This window comes from Macadamia integrifolia, chromosome 14 (genome assembly GCF_013358625.1).
Source record: "Macadamia integrifolia cultivar HAES 741 chromosome 14, SCU_Mint_v3, whole genome shotgun sequence".
Lineage (NCBI taxonomy): Eukaryota > Viridiplantae > Streptophyta > Magnoliopsida > Proteales > Proteaceae > Macadamia > Macadamia integrifolia.
The window spans coordinates 23349333-23371875 of record NC_056570.1 but is presented as its reverse complement, the minus strand read 5'-3'; the positions used below and the strand labels follow the sequence as shown (position 1 = coordinate 23371875).

General features: G+C 37.8%; 2 protein-coding genes and 1 long non-coding RNA gene across 4 annotated transcripts; 2 read left to right on the top strand and 1 right to left on the bottom strand.

The window, feature by feature from the left end:
• The first annotated feature begins 4280 nt into the window (after positions 1-4280).
• On the top strand, positions 4281-19364 carry LOC122061764. 2 transcript variants are annotated; one of them, XM_042625224.1, is made up of 3 exons: positions 4287-4648; positions 15447-15589; positions 18637-19364. In XM_042625224.1, the coding sequence occupies exons 2-3, from the start codon at positions 15559-15561 to the stop codon at positions 19032-19034; spliced, it is 429 nt and encodes a 142-aa protein (XP_042481158.1). In that variant the 5' UTR covers positions 4287-4648; positions 15447-15558; the 3' UTR covers positions 19035-19364. The 2 variants fall into 2 exon arrangements, with proteins under 2 accessions (XP_042481159.1, XP_042481158.1); XM_042625225.1 differs by lacking the exon at positions 15447-15589 and having other exon boundaries at positions 4281-4648.
• A 219-nt stretch (positions 19365-19583) lies between these two features.
• LOC122061763 (cytokinin dehydrogenase 9-like) lies at positions 19584-22034 on the bottom strand. Its single transcript, XM_042625223.1, has 5 exons — positions 21176-22034; positions 20961-21088; positions 20604-20864; positions 20232-20494; positions 19584-20122 (listed from the first exon to the last, which is right to left on the bottom strand). Exons 1-5 carry the CDS (start codon positions 21792-21794, stop codon positions 19726-19728), a joined length of 1668 nt encoding a protein of 555 aa, XP_042481157.1. The 5' UTR covers positions 21795-22034; the 3' UTR covers positions 19584-19725.
• Positions 20066-21301, top strand: LOC122061765. The gene is made up of 3 exons (XR_006134716.1): positions 20066-20166; positions 20372-21044; positions 21165-21301. It is a non-coding gene; the product is annotated as an uncharacterized LOC122061765 (long non-coding RNA).
• Positions 22035-22543: the final 509 nt, after the last annotated feature.

Below are 22543 nucleotides of genomic sequence, written 5' to 3'. Positions count from 1 at the left end.
CTTCTGTTTCCAATTTAATGAACTTTTGAATGAAAGAGGGGTTTTACATGCATCAGATGAATCTTTACAACAATATACCCCTGCTGTTGCAGAAATTTACAAGGGAAGGGCATGGTTTCAAAATCGTTAACTCGGATTGAGTATCGGTCGTGAATCACGATTTTCACCGTTCCCAATCAGAATGTTCCTCAAAAAATTCCCCCGATTTGGAGGGTTTTCAAGTCAAATTGCCCGATTCTAAAGTTATTGGGACCAAAATTGGCAAATATGGTTCCGATTCCTTTTTTAAAACGAAGGGGAGAGGATGGGTTGGGATTTTAAAACACACTACGGGGAATCCGGCATCAAATCGTTCCAATTAGCTCCCTTCAAAATTGATCTCAAAAATCCTTCGAATCGGCTCTGAAAACTCAATGATTATAAGATTTTTGACAATGGATCAATTGGAATTATGATCGATTGCAACCTAATTTGATCCAAATTGACCGATTCATTGATTTGATTTTTTATTCTTAGAACCGTGATGGAAATAGAATTTGGTCCCTTATAAAATATTTCAAACAGGGCAACAACCTCTAATAATAAACTAATTTTGAATTAATTTTAAATACACCTAGTTAGTAAACTCTAAAATATTTAATACATACTATACTATTTTTTATTAGGGAGATATTTCTTACAATGCCAGTGTTATTTCCCACAAATATGCATCACAAGAAATGGTTAGAATACGAATGGGCATTTGATGTGGAAAGATAATGTGGGGTCCATGGCATGGAATGTGAGGGCATATGATGGAATATGCACACTATTGTTGTAGGGACCCTTTCCTTTTCTTTTTCTTTTTTTTTTTTTTAATGAACTTGTATATTTTATTTTAATATTGCTGTCACTACATACGAATTCCCCCCCCCCCACTATGTTTTTTTGTGCCAGCAAGACAGAGTTATTTCACCTATATTATATTTAGGGGAAAAGAACACTTTGTCATGTAGAGACATAGGCCAATGAGAATGCGCACATGATTAGTATCATCAAGTGGTGGGTTTCACAAGGGTGGGGGAGTCATTTTCCCACCCTCTGTATCTGGGCACAAGGGACGCTTGACCAATGAGTGTTCATTTTTCCCTTATATTTAGTATTATTATTTAAAAATTATTTCAAATATTTTAGTCAATTCTTTGGTCCTAAATCCTAATAGTACTAGTTTAATGTACAATACACTTGCTTATGGCAGGTAATTTATTCAATACATGAGATGGTAATCATAGGTGTTAGTAATGCAAGATAAAGTGTAATAAAACTTTCCACCATTGAGGTTTTTTTTCTATACCTTTTCTACTATCATCCTTTTACGCAATTGAGGACAATATACAAGCCATCGTTTAGGATCACACCACGTGGTTTGTTCTTATTCATTTAATTGGAATCTTCAAATTAAGATTTTCTAAAAAGGAGAATTCTTAGACCAAAAAACCCAAGTTGCATAATATAAACTTTCAATTAAATTGATGAGAGAAAAAAAGAGCCTTTTTCTTCCTCAAGACCAAATTGCATTAGAGATGGTTCTCGAGATGGAGATCGATTACTCATCCTACATCCTTTTGGAGGAGCATGACACTTGTGCGTTCTAACTAATCAACGAACCCTAATAATCATGTTCCATATATGTGTTCATCCAGTTCCATGGCTTTTATTAATCTTGCATTGATACGCTTCTGCTGTCACTCACACTAACGATAAAACCATGATGCCATGGCTTTAGGGTCTGTTTGATTTTCTTTTTGCTGTTTCTGTGTCTAGAAATAACATAAATGGGTTTTTCGTTTTTTGTGCTAAGAAACAATTTTTTAAATTGCAAAAAGGTATTCAATTTTTCTATTTTTCGAAACGTTTTCAACAATGTAGTCAGGCTTAAGACACAAATGAAGGTACGACGTTGCAAATATGCAACTCACAAGTGAAGGCATGATGTTGGAGTTGTAAGTATGCTTTGTGGAGATGAGCTTCAGAAGGATGAAGGTAGTTCAGAACTGTGAGCTTCGGACAATCAAGTTGGAGTCACAGCTTCTGAATAGCGAGAAGTTTCAACAATAGGTTGGGGTAGGTGTAGGTCGAGTGAAAGATCGGGTTTTTCACAACTTTTGTCCCTCCCATTTGTTTCTAGAAACAAAAAAAATATGTCCGATTTGTTTATCAATTCTTGTTTCTATACATAGAAATAAGCATAAATTTCTATTTTCTATTTCGAAAAACAAATGAAATGAAATAGAAAAGTCAAGCGGTACTTGGGGTGTTTTTTCGTTTCTAAGCACAAAAAAAATGGAAAAACACGTTTCTGGAAACAAAAGCAAATGGGCCCTTAGTCTCCAACTCAACCCTTCCTTTGTGTTCTATGTCCTTATATGACTATGAGGCATTACATTCATACTTCATTGGATCACCTAGTTTTTATTTGTGATGAGTTTATGATTTGAATACACGTAATGTTGGATGGACAACTATTATTTTGGAAACATCTCAATTCTATTATATTGCATTTTGCTATGGATGTTCAGGGAGTTAATAAGTACCAAAAGCCAAGTATGTGAATTTGAAATCGAAACCGTTTATTGAAATTGAATCAAGCCATTTAAATCAAAATCGTAAAACCGTTTAATCAATGGTTCAGTTTTGAATTTAAAATTGAAACAGTTGGTACATCATTTTAGTAAACTGTTAAACAGATTGACATATACTTTACCAAAAACCGATTGACATATACTTAGTAAGTTTAAGTCATTCAATGTTAAGTTTACATACAATTCAATAAAAAAAAAAAAAGATTTATATTAAACAACTATTTAAAAAAAGTATATAATAATAAACAATTCAATTCAATTTAAAAAAAGTATATAATAATAAACAATTCAATTCAATGTTAAAATTTACATCATTTCATTCAAAATTTTAAAGTAAAGAATTCATTTGGATAAAAAATTAGAAGACATAAAATACTAATTAAATTGATACCGTTTATAAATGGTTTCAGTTTTAATATATGAAACGATTGATTAAATGGTTTGGTTTTGATTTTACCTAAAAAAAAATTGTACCAAATAAAAAATCAAACTATTTACACCGGAACCGAACCAATTAACACCCATATTGCAGGGTTGCTTAAAGCAAAGGAAAAATGGTACCAAGAAATAGAAGTATGGGTGGATGATGACTTTTTGGGTTGGTGGTTAAGTCATATAAGCAAGATGGTTGGTCATGGGGTTGTTTAAGATACTTCTAACAATATATTTCGTTTTTCTGTTGCATGTTAAATTTTGTTTGAAGTCTTCTGCTGTTGTTTAAAAGTGGGAACTATAACAAGGAAAACATGTGGTAAGTCATCTACTGATTTGTAGGGGATACAAATAGTTTTTTATTTTGTTAATGATAAGTTTTTATGTTTTGTATAAAAAATAAAAAAGATAAAAAACATTACCTTTTTGGCACATAAAACATCTAGACATAATAGGACGCATTAAGACCACGTTGTCCGTCCACCATGCGTTAAAGATGTTTCTACCCATCCTCTCATTGACCTGAGCATTGGTGCAAACATAGTGTGTAGAAACGTAATCCTAAAAACGATGCAGAAGATAATAGAAAAATAAGCATAAACAATGCACATAAGTTTACGAGGTTTGGCAAGATTACCAACGTCGTCGGTGAGATGAGATTGTGTTTCCCTATCAGTGGAAAATAGGGTTACAAAGCTCGTCCTCACACCTCTCAGTATTGTTTGCATTACAGATAAAGAAAACCCCGTTACAAATATATAGCGAAAAACCCTAATTCAGAAAATACAAAACTACTCTCAAATAAAAAATTCGAACGGAGAACTACGTTCCCTATACCCTCGCTATGTAGGGGGGCCTCCTGTCCCCTTGCAACCCCACGGCCAGCTTACTGGTAAATGGGATCTCCATTCTATTCTATCGAGATGCCTATACCAGTACTTTCAGAATACAAAACATCGTACACCAACATAATCTATATTCTTTCTCCTAAAAAATCAACATTTAAGCTATTTTTAATTGTAGAGAAATTTTTTTATAGCTTTTTAAAAATAGATAAACACATAAAATCAATGATTATATCATCATAATTCTTGGCTTCATATCAAACATTATCTAAAGCTATGATGTTTGCGCCTTTAATACTCTGCAAATTATTAATGTGAAGGGACCCTAGATGAGACTTATGGGTCATTATTATTACACTCCCAAGTCCCATCCATCCCATTGTCTAAGCTCTAAACTGTCCTCTTTTGGCAATTATCGATCTGCCATGATTGGAAGGAAACTCTATCCCATCCAATTATTAAAGTTTGGAAAGCTAGTATGGATTTTCAATTTTTCTTTGGTTAAGTTTTCCCTCAAATCTTCCTTTTATCCTGATCCAATACTTGCCAGCGTTGCACAGACGCAAGTTCCATCTTACTCACGCCGTCACGCGTCGACTCTCCGCTCTTCCACGTACGCCCAATCAGGCACTATAAATTTGCAATGGTCGATACAGAAAGGTTCTAAAACAAAATAAGAGAGACAGAGAGGGAGTTTTGACTACTGCTTACCATATTCGGCCAGGCTCTCTGTTCAAATCTGTTACGAAGGTATCACTCCTCTTTTTAACTCCAACGATGATAACCCGTAATGGGTTCTCTTATTTTTGTTTCATTTTTATGAAATTACTAGAAAAGAACTGCCATTGTTTATGGGGTTTTTGGTTATAGAATCATTTGGATTTGGATTGACTTGAATATATTGTCTTAAGAATTCAGTTTTTCTTCAATTTAAGATGGGTAATTTCTAAGAGTGTTGTAGTAACAATTTGGTGATTGATTTGTTGATATTCTTTTAGTTTCCTGTATCAATTGGACATCAGGAAGTTTGGGTTTTTGGAGTGTATGCTTTGTTATCCTTTTATGGGTTTTGTTTTAATTTGGAGGTAAAGAGTCGTTTAGACATTGACAGCTTTATTTTTCTTTGATAAGTTCTGTGCGAAGATCATATATATAAAGCCACATAAATTGGGCTGTAACGTGTTTGCTCAACAACAATGAATACTGAAGAATCTAATTCAGTGTGTTTTGAGCTCTAAGAGTTTCAGATTTATCATGTCTGCCAAATGCCAATCAGGGTATCTTAGTCTCAAATTAACTTTCAGAATTTCAATCCTTGTGATATTCTTTCTGGTGAATTAAGAATTTGTGGAGTTTGTTATGCTCTCTTTTTCTTACTTCTCTACTTTGTGTAATTTCTGTCTCTAGTTTTTTGAGGATAGATTTCCCGTTTCATCTCATCTGCCTTGATGGTTTTCTTTGGAAACTGTAACTATTTATCTGTGCCTCTTGCTGCAATCACACCAATTCCCCCCCCCCCCCAAATATCAGTGGTAGATTGTCAGTCAATCCCTTTAGAGAACTCCATTCCCCATGTGTTAAGTGCCATATTTGGAAAACCTGACCTCAAATCAAAAGTGAGAGGTTTCACTCAAGAATCATGCCCCTGCCTCTATTGTAAAGGATCACGACAAACTAGCGGCTGCTTTAACTGATGATAGGACTCATTTAATTTGTCAACTTCTGTTACTGAAATTGATTGTCCATCCATTTCCATTCCTCCCTTTTCTTTTATCCTTTTACTCTTGCCAATCTATCAATTTCACATATAAAGTGGTTGACAACTTCCATCTTTAATGCACATTCAGCATTGTTACTGATTGTTTTCTCTTGTTTTTGCTGTCACGCATTTTTTAATGAGCTTACCCAATAGAATTTTTTTTTTCCCTTCCCCAGAAAACAATGGTTGTAGAAGTATCGTTTAAAGCAAGTTCTAAATGTCTTTTAGCATGCAGCAAATTTGTTGGGCTGTATTTTTATTTTTTTTGGATAGCCTAGCGAACTGATATCAGAACTTAGGTAGGACATTATAGTTTACAGCAGGAAGCTTGGGCAATGGATAGTATCTACTCCAGTTTCTGGCTATTCAAGGACAGCAATCTCATTTTGGACCACAATTCCCCAACTGTTAATTACAGCTCTCTGTTGTTGTCTGGAATAAAGTTGTAGATCATGGTACATGGTAATTATTCTCTTAAGTTTTTGTGTTACTGGGGTAAAATGTTAGATTCTGGAATGCAAGAGGAGATATGGCAGGTACCTCTACTGAATTAGGATGAATTTCTATGTGAGGAACTATTTCTGTGGTCTATGTCCACTTGATTGAAGTTCTGTTGTAGCATGGAGATGTCTCATCCATTTTGTATCATTCTGATTGAAATCCATGTCTTTGACAGTTTGATAGAGCTATTATGTCAGTTTGAGTTTTATCTTTAGATTCAGTCACTGTTAATCTACTTGTTTGATTAAAAGGAAAGAAGAGTGTATTGTGCTGAACTATTTTAAACTTTCTAAAAAATGTTCTCTTTTTCCGAAATAATTTTTCTAATCTGTCTCCTTTAATGCCTGTTTTTTTCCCTCTTTCTTTGGCTTTGCTTGGAGCCATGTAGCACACCCCATTAAGTTGGGACAAGGCTTTGTTGTTGTTATTGTTGTGGTAATGTTTCTTGTGTTGAGTTGAGTTGGCTTTAATGATTTCTTTTCACCAGGCCCTTAGATGTGCCTTCTGACTGCAAAAATAAATCTCTAGGATTGGCATCCGACTTTTATGGTTGGGGAGGGGGGGTTTGGGGGGTGAAGACAACTTATTGTTCCATACCAACCATAGTTGTCTGTTATCACTGCAGTGCATGAGATAGTTGACAGTGCTTTCTCTCTCTCTGGAACCCAGAAAGTTTTAATTGTCATCTTTAAAAAAATTATTTTGGTAGTTGTAACTCCATAGACATGTTTTGCAAGTGCATACACAAGGCAGTGTCAACAGGCATACTATCCAGAACTTTGGTCACTGATGCCCAATCTTGTGAAAATATGCTCACAAAGTGTTATCATTTTGATGCATCATGGTTAGAACAAGGGGGTTGGGGGACCAGAGATGAACTGTGTGCTTAAGTAACGTTTTTTCAGTTTAGCCTTGAGACTTGGAATTTAAGGGACGAAGTTACAAAAAATTGCTCCGAAAAACTACAAATACTGAAAGGAAGAAATAAAATCAAATGTAGTTATTATTTTCTAATTATTTCATTGCCTGCACAAATTGTGACTAAATCACATATGAAATTGACATTTGACTATTTGAGCCTTGTTAGATGCTGTTAGAAATAACACTAATATTGGAGCTACCAAAGTAACCTAAACAGTTCCTTCTTATCATCATGTATATATTTTCTTTTGCTAGCACAACTTAGCTCAATGAAGCCATGTCCGAACTACTTGGGTTGCTTGCAGGAATCTTATTCCTGGATAAGTGAACTCAATGAAGCCAACTCCCAACTACTTGGGGACAAATCTGATTTGTTGATTTCATTCTTTCTACGCCTGAATCATCCATTTATCGTGAGTCTCCAAGACCATTTCTTACCACCTCTACCTATGTCCTTTTTTTGGCCTTCACTTCCCTATTTGGATCCTTCAACTTTAACCTTATCAATTGAGGCAGGAAGAATCCTAATAATCATCCAATACCCAAGCACCACCTTCTAACATATTTTTCTTAGTTTTCTCGTCACATTTCTTTGGTATGTTGCATGGGAGTAGGATTGCAAAGGGGTTTACCACCCTAGCCTATTGCGACTTAGCAGATACAGTAAGACTAAGGATGGGGTGGGACTGCAAGGTCGGGGGTGCTGACATGAGTTGGGTTTAGGTTACAGCAACATTTGTGCCTCGGGTTGTTTACCACATCGACTTACGTGTTACAAACAGAAATTGATGTTTGAGGGAGTTCATAAGTGAACTATCGGAACCCTCTACCAACTTTATTGAGATTTGAGAATGTGCAAACTGCTTCCGTAAAATTTTGAGTTACTTATTGGTTGTTGTTATTATATGGTACACATCGGCTGGGCTACCCTGTGGGACTCCTAATCTCTATTTGGTTCAAAAGGAGCTGAAAAGAGTCTTGCCTTCTCATTTGTAATATGTTGATAATGACTTTGTGCTGATAATAACTCAAAGTATTTGGTTATAACAGAGGGCATGCAATCGTAGTATTGCATGTGAAGAGAGATGGTTACATTATGGATAAGGGAGAGAATGAGTAAGGTGGACGAGGGAACGGAGGAAGAAGTTTGTGACATGAGTAAAGCCATGGTTTGGTTAAGATGATGAAGCTGTTTTGTTAATCTCAGCTAGTTATCCCTAACAAAACAAAGTTATAATAAGGAAATTATTTTGATGCCCTTTGTGTCTATTGAGTTTAGCGCTAGGCGCTAAACTCTTAAACCGATAGGGGCTGATAGGGGTATTTTGGGTCCCATCGGTTCCCATATTTCTGTGATGTGGCTTTTCTTGTAATTGGGCAATGGGGGTACTATTGTCTTTTATTCTCAGCATTATTTTGATATAAGTAAAGGACTAAAGCGTGCGATCAACCTATTTTGGTAAGATCGCACATCTCTTCTCATCTTTTGGGAGTCTCCTTCAGTTTTACCCTCTCTCTTCTCTTCTTCTTCTTTTCTCTCTTTTTTTTTTTTTTTTTTAGTTTGATTACAAGGTATTTGGGATTGTAACATTGTATCAGAGCCTCTGTAATCAAATCAAACATTTCAAAATCCTCCCTGCTGATCTCGATTTTGCGCTGAAATCTTCTGGTGTGCAGCCACCTATTGCTACATCTACTATGGATTAAATCACATGGAGTGATTTATTTGGTGTATGGATTGTGCTCTATTGGTACTATGCTAAAGATTTTAAGAACTTGAACCGCAACCATCTTTTTTTTCCTTTATTGAATCCGGGTCTCTTGGGTGAAAGCTAGATATCCAGTTGATGTGGTTCAGGTTGGTTTGCTATTTTTTTTAGTATTTTTGGGTGAAAGCCAGATATCGGCGAATCTTTTTGTGGATGAATTATTTTTTGGGTGAAAGCCAGATATCGACGATTCATTTATCTACTTTATTTTTGGTTCTCAAGGCTGAGACCAAGTCTACTACCTCTGTGACTACTGCATCTGCCTCGGACAATGTCAATGTCCAAATTACTTCTATTAAACTCAAGGAAAGATCGAATTATCTACTTTGGGCTCAATCTTTGAAGGTTTATTGTATAGCCAAGGATAAACTTAAGTATACTACTTTTGATTCTCCTTCATCATCTAACAAGGGTTATGATGAATGGATGAAGGGGAATGCTTTAATTTTAATCTGGTTGTGGAATAGTATGGAACCAGATGTCGCTGCCAATGTCATGTTTCACTCTACTGCAAAGGGAGTATGAGACGATTTGAAGGAAACTTACTCTCAAGAAAAAAACATGACCCGTATCTATGATATTTATGAGAAGCTATTCTAGTTTCGCCAGTCTGACAGATCTCTTTTTGAGTATTATAGTACTTTTAGGGGAATGGTTGAAGAACTTAATGTTTTCTAGCTCTTGACCGCAGACATTGACAAATTTAAAGCTCAGTGGAATGAGTTTTTCGTTTCCAAAATTTTGGCTGGTTTGAATAATGATTTGAAGGCAGTGAAGGGTCATTTACTTGCAGGCGATATTGTTCCTACTTTGAATGTCACTTATTCGCGACTGCATTGTATCACTTCATTAACTAAATCTGATCAGTCTTCCAAAGACAATTCTGCCTTCCTTGCCAATCGGGGAAGTGGTCGCGGTTGTGGGGGAGGTCGTGGATCGGCTGGTCGAGGTTCTAGTGGACAGCCTTTTGATCGCGTAGCCCGCCAGTGCACTTATTGCGGGCAGCCTAACCATACTATAGAGACTTGCTGAGAAAAGTATGGCAAGCCAGAGTGGGCAACCCAGTTAGCCAATCATGCAGTGTCAGATGTTGGTACTGACACAGTATCTTCCGTTGATGCTAAACCGAGACCTTCTTCAGGAGATTCATCTACTAATCTGCGCGATGACATCAATCAGTTGCTCCGGCACTTGCACATTCTCGAGGCATCCTCTAATACATCCAATGGTGGGTTTACATCCGCTGCCACCTTAGCTTATGCAGGTGCTTCTGCCCAAATGACTGGTAAGTCATCACTTTTTAAAATCTTTTCTTCTAGTACTAGTTCTACATCTGTTGTTCTTACCAACGGTGCTTCTACACCGGTTCTCGGTCATGGTACTATATCACCCACATCCTCACTGAATTTATCTTCTATGTTACATGTTCCACAATTCCCATTAAGTCTTCTTTCTGTGAGCCAATTAACTAGCTCATTAAATTGCTCAGTAACCTTCTTTCCCTCTTATTGTGTTTTTTAGGATCTTCACACGAGGAAGACGATTGGTGGAAGGCGTGAAAAAGATGGTTTATATTATCTCAACTGTGGTTCTCATACTTCTTTTGCTGCTGCTACTGCTGTTGGGGATGTGACTCCTTTCCAATGGCACTGTCGTTTAGGACATTTATCTTTAGCTAGGTTGAAAATTTTATTTTTTAGTTTTAAGTCTGTGATTAGGTTAGAATGTGAGGCCTGTGAGTTGGGAAAACATCACCGTGTGTCCTTCCCATCTCGCTCTGTGTCTCGTAGTTTGTCTTTATTTTCAATAGTCCATTCTGATGTATGGGGTCCTTGCAGAGTTAGTAATATATTTGGTTTTCGTTATTTTGTGACTTTTGTAGTTGATCATTCTCGCCTTACATGGCTTTACATGTTAAAGGACAGATCTGAATTTTTATCTATGTTTCGGCAATTCTATAATGAAATAAAAACTCAGTTTGACATTTTGATTAAGATTTTTCGTTCTGATAATGCTTTAGAATATGCTCAAACTGATATTTCTGATTTTTGTGCTAATCGTGGGATGATACACCAAACCAATTACGCCTATACCCACAAAAAAATGGGGTGGCAGAGCGCAAGAATCGGCATCTACTCGAGGTTGCCTATGCTATTATGATTCATATGCATGTTCCTAAGCATTTTTTGTGTGATGGGGTTTTAATTGCATGTCACTTGATTAATCGCATGCCATCTTCAGTGCTTTCAGATAGGTCCCCTTTTTCTATTATGTTCCCTACTTTGCTAGGTTTTCCTGTTCCTTCCCGAGTCTTTGGCTGTATGTGTTTTGTCCATAATTTGCATGTGCACGTAGATAAACTGTCTCCTAGGTCTACTAAGTGTATTTTTTTGGGTTATTCACGTACTCAGAAAGGGTATAAGTGCTATGACCCCATTACTCACAGGAACTTTGTTAGTGCCGATGTGACCTTCTTTGAAGGCACATCATTCTTTTCTCCTCAGATGTCCTAGTCATGGTTTAAAGTATCTCCGAGACCCATACAATACCCTTCGATATGTATCTTAAATTTAGCCGATCGATACGATACATGGAATTTTTAAAATCCTTTCGTATCGATATATATCCTACGATACATATCAATATGCACCTATACACTATCGATAAGTATTGATACTCTATGAAAAATATAAAATCGAGGTGAAATATACGTTTCGGTATGTATCGGTGAGTATTTGTATGTATCGATCGGTATGTATCGATGAGTATCGGTATGTACCGATACAGTGCGCTACGGTCATATAATGGCCAAGATGGGTATTTTTTTAGAAAACACGAATTTTTGAGGGTTTTTGTCCCAAACTTGTTGCCAACCATATTTCTCTCTAACTGAAGTGGAAATCAAGGTTAGGAACAAGGATTTTACATTTATGGGACAACTACAAACCTTGAATTCTTACTGCGATACCCTCAATTTAGTGTTTATGCATAATACATGTTATTAATAGTTTTTTTTAATAAATTTTTTATGTAAAAAGTATTTAATATCCATTTATCTGCGTATCTTTAGCGTATCTTAGCGTATCTCCAATACAATACGATACCTTTCGATACGTATCTTAATTTTGGTCGACCGATATGGCGACTGATACTTTAATCCTTGGTCCCAGTCTGGTATGGAGTGGACTTCTCCATTTCCTCCACCCATTCCATCTCTCATACCCTTCCTTGATGCGCCCAGTAGTAGTGACTCACCTCCTCTACAGGTTTATTAGCACAGGAAGAAGGTTGGACAGTCGAGTGGAGAAACCAATACTCCAGATGTTTCACTTCCTCCACTGCTGCCTTTCTCTGGTGAAGCTCCTCCTCCTTCTCTGCCTGATGACTTACCAATTGCTCAAAGGAAAGATACACGTTTTTGCACTAAAAAATCTATGGTTGTGTAACCTATTGATAACTTTGTTTCCTTGTCTCATCTTCCCTCTCCCATCCATGGTCTTGCCTTGTCACTTTCTACTAACCCTATTCCCCACATCCATAATGATGCCCTAACTATTCCTGGATGGAAAACTGCTATGGATGTAGAAATGGATGCTCTCTTGAGTCTGGTAGATTTACCTCCTGGTAAGGATTTGGTGAAGTGTCGCTGGGTCTTCACTGTTAAGTATCACTCTGATGGCTTTGTTGAGCGGTTGAAAGCTCGTCTGGTTGCCAAGGGGTATACTCAGACATATAGAGTTGATTATTTTGATACCTTCTCCCCGGTTGTTAGACTGAACTCTGTTCATCTATTTATTTCTCTTGCTGTCAACTTTGATTGGCCTTTGTTTTAGTTGGATATCAAGAATGCCTTCTTATATGGTGATGTATAGAAAGAGATGTATATGGAACAACCTCCTGGTTATGTTGCTTAGGGGGAGAGTAAAAGTCGTGTGTGTCACTTACACAAGGCTATCTATGGACTTAAATAGTCCCCTCGGGTATGGTTTGACAAGTTCAGTGCTACCATAGTTACTTATGGATTTTCTCAGTGTTATTCTGATAATTCTGTCTTTGTTCGTCGCAGAGGAGATAAACTGGTTGTCTTGGTAGTTTATGCTGATGATATTATTCTTACTAGTAATGATGAGGCAGGAATTTCTGAAGTGAAAGCTTATCTACAACAATACTTTCAGACCAAGGACTTGGGCCAACTTCACTATTTTCTTGGGATTGAGGTGATCCGATGTAAGAAAGGGATCAGTCTGTTTCAAAGGAAATATGTGTTGGACCTTTTATCTGATATTGGCATGCTTGCATCCAAACCTGTTGATATCCCTATGGATCCTCACCAAAAGTTTGGTGTTAGTGATGGCGAACCTCTTCAGGATGTGCATCAGTACAGGAGTTTGATTGGCAAGTTGATTTATCTTACTGTAACACGTCTTGACATCTCCTATGTTGTTGGAGTCCTCAGTCAGTTCATGCAATCTCCTCAGAAAGCACATTGGGATACTGCTGTCCGTGTTCTTCGTTATCTAAAGGGTGCTCCTAGAAAGGGGCTGATCTATTATCATAATCGGCATATGGAACTAGTTGGCTATTTTGATGCTGATTGGGCCTTCTTTGCTAATGATCGGAGATCTACTACTGGTTATTGTACATTTGTTGGAGGTAATCTGGTTACATGGCGTAGCAAGAAGCAGATTACCATTACCCGATCTAGTGCATAAGCAGAATACAGAGCTATGGCTCATATCGATGCTGAGTTAATGTGGCTACGGTCTTTACTCTTGGAGTTGGGATTTCCAGTGACCAAGCCTATGCAGATGTATTGTGACAACCAAGCTGCGGTGTACATTACTAGTAATCTAGTCTTCCATGAGAGGACCAAGCACATAGAGGTGGAATAATGCCACTTTGTTCGTGATGTTGTTCTGAAGAAGCTGATTGAGACTAGTTTTGTTCCTTAATCAGATCAGTTGGTTGATATGTTCACTAAGTTACTGTTTGCAACTAGTTTTCGTAATGGCTTTACCAAGCTGAGCATAGGTGACGTGTATGCTCCAGCTTGAGGGGGGCGCTAAACTCTAAAACCGATAGGGGTATTTTGGGTCCCATCGGCTCCCATATTTCTGTGATGTGGCTTTTCTTGTAATTGGGCAATGGGGGTATTATTTTCTTTTACTTTCAGCATTATTTTAATATAAGTAAATGACTAAAACCTGCGATCAACCTATTTTGGTAAGATCGCAGGTCTCTTCTTATCTTTTGGGAGTCTCCTTCGGTTTTACCTCTCTCCTCTTCTTTTTTTCTCTCTTTCTTTTTCTTTTGGTTTGATTACAAGATACCTGGGATTGTAACAGTGTCCTTAAAACAAAATAAATTGGCAATTTCAAATAAAAGGTGTTTTCGGGAAAGGAAAAAATCCAGCTTCACATACCAAGAGGGAAAGCAGAAGCCCCGGTTCCCTTAATATAGTAGCATAGATACAATGCTCAAGACAAGTCCTGACTGAGTTTGGATTAACTTAGCAATTTCAATCCATGCCTCCCTGATTTTCTGGTTCAGATGAATACGCTAAGAACAGTTGACAGTGTTTGATGAAGCAAAGCTAAGGTTTGTTTTGTTTGCATGCATGATTAAGTCTTGAATGAGCTGAGAATGATATATTCTTCCTGTTAGCTCAATTACATCATTAGATGAGCTGAGAATGATATATCTGAGGCATTGAGGATAAATGTTTGAAAGGAATAGCTATTGCATGATACTTTGATCTACTAGCTGTGGGACATTTAAGATGTGATCTACGTATATAATCCATTGTCATAAATTTCAGCAGTCAAAAGTCTAGCCCACAACACGACAGAAAAATCTAGTTGTAACCCCCGCTGGAATACACATTACTAGTCATCCTTTTTTTTGTTGGGGGGGGGGTGTTTCATGAAGGATCAGAATACTTCAGTGAAATGGGTTTGGAGAATGGAAGAGTGATGTATAACCTAAGGAAGGTTAGCAGGATGTCAAAAAGAGGGTGCTTTCATTTGTTGCACTGAAAAGGATGACCTAAGATAAGAGCATCTTCTCTTAGGCTTCTTCTTCCACACCCACCACCACCCAGCCCAGATTAGAGGGGAAGATCAGCAAAGCGGGATAAGACAGGACGGAGGCATCTTATTTTATTCTCTTAGTGATAACTTCCTGGTAGGAGTAATTATGTAGGAATTAAATACCTCTGGTGGTCTAGAGAGATTGGATGTTGGGGAGCCCCTTCATCTCTTCTTTGGGTTGTCTGAATACTTAGATGTCTTGTGTGGTATGAATAGAATGGTTTCAATGGAGAGTAGATATAAATACCTCAATTTGGATCCAAACATTGTACCATGTCAATGTTACCCATCGCCACATGCAGTAAGGAGGATAACTACTTGTGACTAATGTACTGATGATTTGTTAATTTTAACCAAATATTATTGTGGCTCAAAATTCTGTTACTGTTCTGTTCTTGTTGGTCTAATGTTAGAAGTTCACCTCCATATTCTGTATGTTGAAGTTACATTGTCTTAATGAGTTTGATTTTCACCCTGGTGTAATTTAATGTCTTTTTGGTTATTTCCAGAGAATCATGATGTAAGCATTGGTTTTCGAGGTTCATCAAGAATATAGGAGGTACTTGGAAGCAGAGGAACAATAGATAAATAGGACTCTTTTATCCAAATTCTGGTGCATCCATGGAATATGGTGCAGTTGAACATATAAAAGGTACTATCTTAAATGTCACAGATGTATGATATGTCCAAAGACCACTCACATCAAATTTATGCGTTTTTTAATTTGTGATGTGTAGGAATCACATGCTCTCTCTCTCTCTCTTGTGTGTGTGTGTATGAGGTTCATTTTTCGTAATTGGGATGATAAAACTAACAACTTTAAAGGATCTGTTGGTTTCCTGAAAAATTATAATTATGTTTCAGATCTTAGGGTGTGAATGAATCCATTTATTCAAAGTTATACAAAAGACAGGCTGGTGGACAACCAGGGTTTTAGGAATAGGATTGAATCAGCTGATTCCGGATGATCTGGATCGGAATCGGCCGATTCTGTATTGAAATACCCTATATGCATAGAATATGCCGATTCCAAGGCCAACTTAGATTTGGATATTGGACAGGGCCAATCTGGATCTCAATTAATGTTTTTAAACCCTGTAGACAACTCAAAATAACATACTCGATAAGCTTGCCAATTTTTAATCTAGTGAGCAATTCTAGTCATACATGATTCATGGGCCATACTTGCTTCTTCAAATGTATGCTTTTGCTTTGAAACAGACATATAGTTGTCAAGGTGTCCAGGCGCCTTGGATGCCTTTGTCACATTGCTTGTAGGCCCCTTCCAATGGCTTGGGTCGCCTAGATGCCGTGACAACTATGAAAAAGAGCCTCAAATTTTGTATTAGTTTAGTTGCAGCAAATAATGTTATGAATTTTTTTGTGTAATGTTGATGGAAGGACTTGATTATAGGTGTTTTAAAGTAAATTGAGTTTTTGCAATGGTGTTAGATCAACCAATATTGCGGCTGTAAACATCATTTGTGTTTGGAGAATTTTTATATGATTCAATGTGTGTTGGACATAAAACTATGTCAATTATGAGGTTAAGGAAACATGGCACAAGTTATTTTCTGTGTGTGTAACTAAGCAACAATGTTATGCATACATTGTGAGAATAAAGGAACCATGGGCTCTAAATGCAGTGAAAGTATACCTACATAAAATTTCAGTCTTTTTGTTGCATTTTTTCGGTAATTCAAGTAAAATTTAGTAGGTGGACTTGAAGATGCCACTAAGCTCAGAAGGCAAGTATAGAGGGGCTGTGTGCTATTTTCCTTGCATTCTTCCCATTTGGATGCCCAAAATACAATCAGCTCTATAGCTTTATTTGCAACCCTGTCAGCTGAATGTGAAAAGTTCAAAAAAATCTTCCTATTCCTTTCTTGTGAAATGGAATAAGCAGTAGCTTCTGGAGTAAGTGACGAGAGTATTCTTGCCTTTCTTGCCCTAATTTTTCCCGAGAATGTATGCAAGGGCTTATCCTAGAGACAGCTATTTAGAATTGACCAAGAACGTTCCATTACTCTCAAGTGCCCATATTGTTCGATCTTTTCTAATTGTATTCACATGAAGACCTGCTTAGTTCCGAATAGAACTGCGATAGAAGAGGAAATATGCGGATAGGTAGACGGCTATATCTACATTTTCTTAATTAATTCTACCTTTCTACTGCAGTTCAATTTATTGGCATCTCCTATGACACCAAGCAGCCTTGCTACTGAATCTATGTCCCAATTATTCAGTTATTTAGGCCGCAGTGAGTATTAATTATTGTGAGAATAACTCTTATGGATCACAGGAGTAATAACTCTTATGGATCACAGGAGTGATTGTCAAAGAATAACTCACAGGAAATCAGAAGTTATACCAAACATGGCCTTAGTTGCCCAAAGTGGTGCAAGATGGTGGGTAGCAGAAAATAGAAAATTAATTGTCACTGAAACAATCACATTTGGGAATGACTTCACTGCTTCCATTGTTACAAGCACCATCCTAACTTTAGACATGCTGAAAAGTTCTGCACCACAATCTGTACTAATTGTCTTTCCTGAGGGAACAAGGTGTGAAATATTTAATATTATTGACTAAGCAGCTCTAACAGCAAAATGCTAGGTTTTATATTGAGGAAAGCTGTGTTCTCTGTTTTATATTTTATAACTGAAAAAGGAAGTAAAATTGATGTGATGGGGAAAGGGCCAGAATGGCATATATTAATAGGAAAGGAAAAAGATTTGGAGAATCTGATTCATTGCAATGTAATCATGGCATCTTTAGTACTTGGGTTGGTATAGTTGTGGCTTTTCTAGTGTACATTTTGATATAATTTTGGCCTTTTTAGCACTTGGTTGCTTTAGCTAAGTATACTAAAGTAATTAAGAATTCATAGTGCATTTTTGCTTTCGAGTGAATAGTTCAAAAGCCACATTAAATACTATCCGTTTTTGTTTCAAGAGAAATAAATTCCAAGGATGGTTATTTCTTTTTTCACTTCATAGATATTGGTTCGTGGTTGCAACATTGGGAAATTTTCTTCCAGTGGCAACAGTTTTGAAAAATATGCCTGATGGCATTATAAGTGGGGCACCCAAATTTTACTGGTAGGTAGGCCCCAAATTTCCCAACTGTGCACTAAGTTAGAGATCAGACAGACCACACCTTAAAATGAGGAAAATGGGAATGATTAAATTTACAAATGCATAAAAAAAATGTTTCTAGATTATTGTAAAATTACAACGAAGAAAAACCATCACATGGTGTGCAATAAGGCTGAGGTAGGGTAACAAATTTTCCGTGTGGAGAATACATGATGTCTCCTTCATATCTAATAGACTTGACCTGCCACATAGCAAAAATGGAGGACCAAAGCTGCCAATAATATCTGTACTCCCCATCTTAGGTTCTTTTATCCCTTGAATATTCTAGATCTGTTCTTCCATCCTTTGTATTCTGTATAGGTTCCTATATTTCTTTCTAATTTGTCCAAGTTGATGTTGAGTAACGAAATTCTCTCTGATTGATTTTGAGTAGGATGAACTATTTTATGGTAAACTCCCTTTGTTCGTTCCATAGCAGCAGGGTATGCTGTGGGGTTTTTTATTGCATTTGTTTTTCAGTAAGTAGTTCCACATTTGAACCTCTATAATCTTCTTGGGAAGCTGTGCCAACTTAAGGTTTTTGGGGCACTGATTGCATCAGATGAGAATGAAGACAGCATGAGAAATGGGGTAGCAAAATCTGATAGTCGAGAGATGAATGTGAAAGATGTTCCAGGAAAGGACTCAGATACTACAGAAGATACTGTAGAGATTAACAGAGCAGGTAGCAATCTTAGGGATGCTGCAGAACAAGGACCTGCTTCAGCTGATATTGAGACGTCTGGAGATGTCAACATGGAGGCTTCTGTAACAGCTGACGATATTATAAAAGCTGGTGGCTTTGGTGCTAGAGATGATATAAGTAGTTTTCTTCCTGTTGCAATTGATTCTACTGACTTTGAAGCTTCTCTTCGTGATGCCCGGGACTATGAAGAACCGCAGGGGGAAATCTCCAGGCCAGGTCTTGGATGGACTGATGGTAAAGTGTCAGAAGAGTGATGATGCTGTATCTTCATTCAGGTTTCCCCCTGGTTTTTACTGTCATGTCACATTCCCCCCCCCCCCCCCCCAAAAAAAAAAAAAGTTTTTACAGTCATATCATATACCAAACAACCAGATCACTTACATTTCTTTAATTACTTAGAAGTGGTTTTTTGGTACTTTTTGCTCTTTGTAACCTTGAGATGTTCTTAGTGCATGTAGCATATAACCTTTTTTTTTCCTCTTTTGATAAGTAGACCTTCTGGTAATTCAGTGAAATAAGGTATAGGTATATTAAGTATTGGATTTATCAATGCAATGAATTATGTGAACATCTTGTGATCGGAATTGTGAGGGATGACTAATTCTTGTCCAGTTACCTACTTGCTTTGAGCAACCTTTACAGGATTGATGTCTTTGGATCTTTTCTGAAATTCAATTTACTAATTACATAATTGATGTATCGACCAACTTAATCAACAAAAACTGAAGCATTCCACAGCCTCCCCTTTGTCCAGCTACCTACTTGCTTTGAGAAACCTTTACAGGATTGATGTCTTTGGATCTTTTCTGAAATTCAATTTACTAATTACATAATTGATGTATTGACCAGCTTAATCAACAAAAACTGAAGCATTCCACAGCCTCCCCTTTTCTGTGACAGTTGTAGTGGAGGCTCGAGAAATTGTTCAATTTAGTTGTGAGGATCTTACAATACCCTGTCGTTCTTGGTTATATGCTTTAATTGCCCTTTTTGTAAGTATTGGTTATATGGAAGGCCAATATTATGAGAATGGTATTGCTTTTGAAAAATCTTCTGGCCAGGAGCAAGGATAGCTAAAGGGTCGTACGCAGATTTTCGTTGCACGAAGATTTCCCAATGAGGGCCGAAGTGCGTTTGCCACTCTTCCTGGTTGGTGTAATGAGGTAGATACTGCTTCATCCCAAGGCGAGCTGTTTCACAGAAGTCTAGAATTCTTTTGTTCTGGGTTAAAAGGTGTTCCAAACCATCGGTTCCTGTGGAAGCAGGCACTGCTGAGGAAAGGAATGCCACTAGGTAGAAAATATCTTCCTCTGGGGTTACTGCAGAAGTCCTGCCGTCCCACCTGCAAAAATGGAGAAAAAAGCATAAGATGTCAAATGTTTGAAGGTATGCATCAGTGCTGACTGCTGACTGCTGACTGCTGACTGCTGACTGAGTTTTTCAACTATTACCTGGATTTGTTAAGTGGATAAATGAGAATAGGACCATTGCTAGTATTTCTAAGAATGTTTCCAAAGACCTCTTCAGCAAATTCATGGATTCTGGTTCTTGGAATTAGAAGATTGAGCCATGGGTGTGGAACTTCCCACAGGCCTTTCGAACGGAGCTTTATCTCAGATTCATGCACTCTGTCTAGGAAGTCCAGGTATGAGACCTCTGTTAGGAAAAGCGTTGATGGAATATATCTTAGTTGAGACAAAAGGCTTTCCACTTCCTGGGAGGAAAAAGAGAGAGGAGATGAGGATTATATTATGTGAACATCGTGTGCACATGTTTCTAGTGACATGACGTCAGAGAGATAAGTGGGTCATGACATGTCTCACCTGGTTCCTGATGTCATTCTCGTCTGGGTTGAAGTTTTTGGCCATTTCTAGGCAATAGAGAGTCTTGCCCTCTGAGTTGAATTGTCTGGCTTGAACTGGGTCTTGAGGATTGAAGGAAGATCTCCAGTTATTAAGTAAACCTGTCTTGTTTATGATCACAAATCCTTCAATGTAGTCAAAGGTATTCTCAGCAGATATTAAATACTCCTGGTCCTCGGAAAATTTGGAGAAGTTTGAGTATAAAACTCTTATCCATTTCACCTATTGGATGATGGATTAACTGTGTTAATGATTAGTAAAAATAAAAGAGAATTACAATTAAATCCTTTCATATCAAGAGAGAGAATATTCATTTACCATCTTGGGTGCAGGTTCAAGAGCAATTCTAGCATGGGCTATGATCCCAAATTGACCCAGTCCTCCAAGGACACTGTAAAACAGGTCTGCATTCTGTTTCTCTGAACAGTTCATCACTTCTCCTTTTCCTGCATATATCACACTGTTTAGTCAATATTGATTCTTCCTAGGAGGTAAAACTATATATTTGCATGTTCTATATAGTTCAAACACACCTGTGACAACTTCTAGCTGGTAGACATTACTGATCTGTGGTCCGTGCTGGAATGCTTGCCCACTGATCCCAGCATTGGACAGAGTTCCACCAATAGTGAGACGGAGATAGTCTGTCCAAGATTTCGGCGCAAGCCCATATTTCAGGCTTTCATGCAGGATATTTATCAAAAGCTCACCACCAGAGACATCCATGAAAGGGAGCTCACCGGCATGAACCTGCATTTCTGGTTCCCGGAGTGATTCCATGTTGATGACAACGCCTCCATGGGCTTGTGACTGGCCTTGAACTGAGTGGCCGTGGCCTCTAGCTGCAACTGTGAGCATTGAGCTGGTACCCATATGGAAGATATGCTTTATGGTTTTCGCAATATCTGAAACTGACTCCGGATGTAGGATTGCACATGGAAGGGAATGGGATTGGTTGCCAAAGTCCATGGCTGCATGGTGAACATTATCAAAAGAAAAATGCCCATCAAGCTTCAGTGTTTTCAATGAAGAGATGATGGCGGACTCCAAATCTGATGCAGTAGGGATGATGGAAGGGAGGTTGGAGAATGTGTTCATTCTAGCTGCTATACAACTCAAGAACAAAAACCCAATACACCTGAGGATTATCATGTTGGTTGAAGGAAGGAAACTACAAGGAAGATCAAGCTCAAAGGTTCAAAACTCCTCTCTTTTCGTTTCTTGTTGAAGCAAGGCAAAAAGGAGAAGTGTAAAGAGCCAGGGGAAATGGAAGGCAGTGGAGAGAATTTATAGGACAGCTTTGGGTGGCTAGTCAACCTTTTCAGTGGTTAGACTCCGTATGTAGACTGCCTACTTGGGTGGAAGAGTTTTAGGAATTTTCTTTTAGTCCTTCTTTATGGGCACTTTTGTTTATGGAGATATACATACAGTAATACAGAGAGAGAGAGAGAGATTTTTACATATCCTTCACACTTTCCCTATTAGTTGCAAGCAGATTCCCACCTTTTCCATCAATGACCAACATGTTCCAGAATCTTTTCCTCAATATGTCCATGTCAGGATATTTAGGCCATTTTTAGAAAAGATATTCTGTTATGGAAGATCCAGCAATAAAATTCTTGGGCTCTAGGGACTGATATGGCCATGCTTTTTCTGAAGAATGACAAGCATGCCCTCCACTAATGAGTTCCATCAATAGCACCTAACCTATGCCGATTTTGGCGGACCGTGCTCAACCCCGGTGAACTCATGAGGTTTTGACGTGCCCAGAGGCCAGAGGCGAATCCGTTCACGGTCCATAGGACCAACACCATTTGAGGGTGGGTGGCCCGCCCTGCCTAGAACAGTCATGTTTGACTGGGCTTACACACATTCGCTCACTTACGCTGTCCCCATTGAGC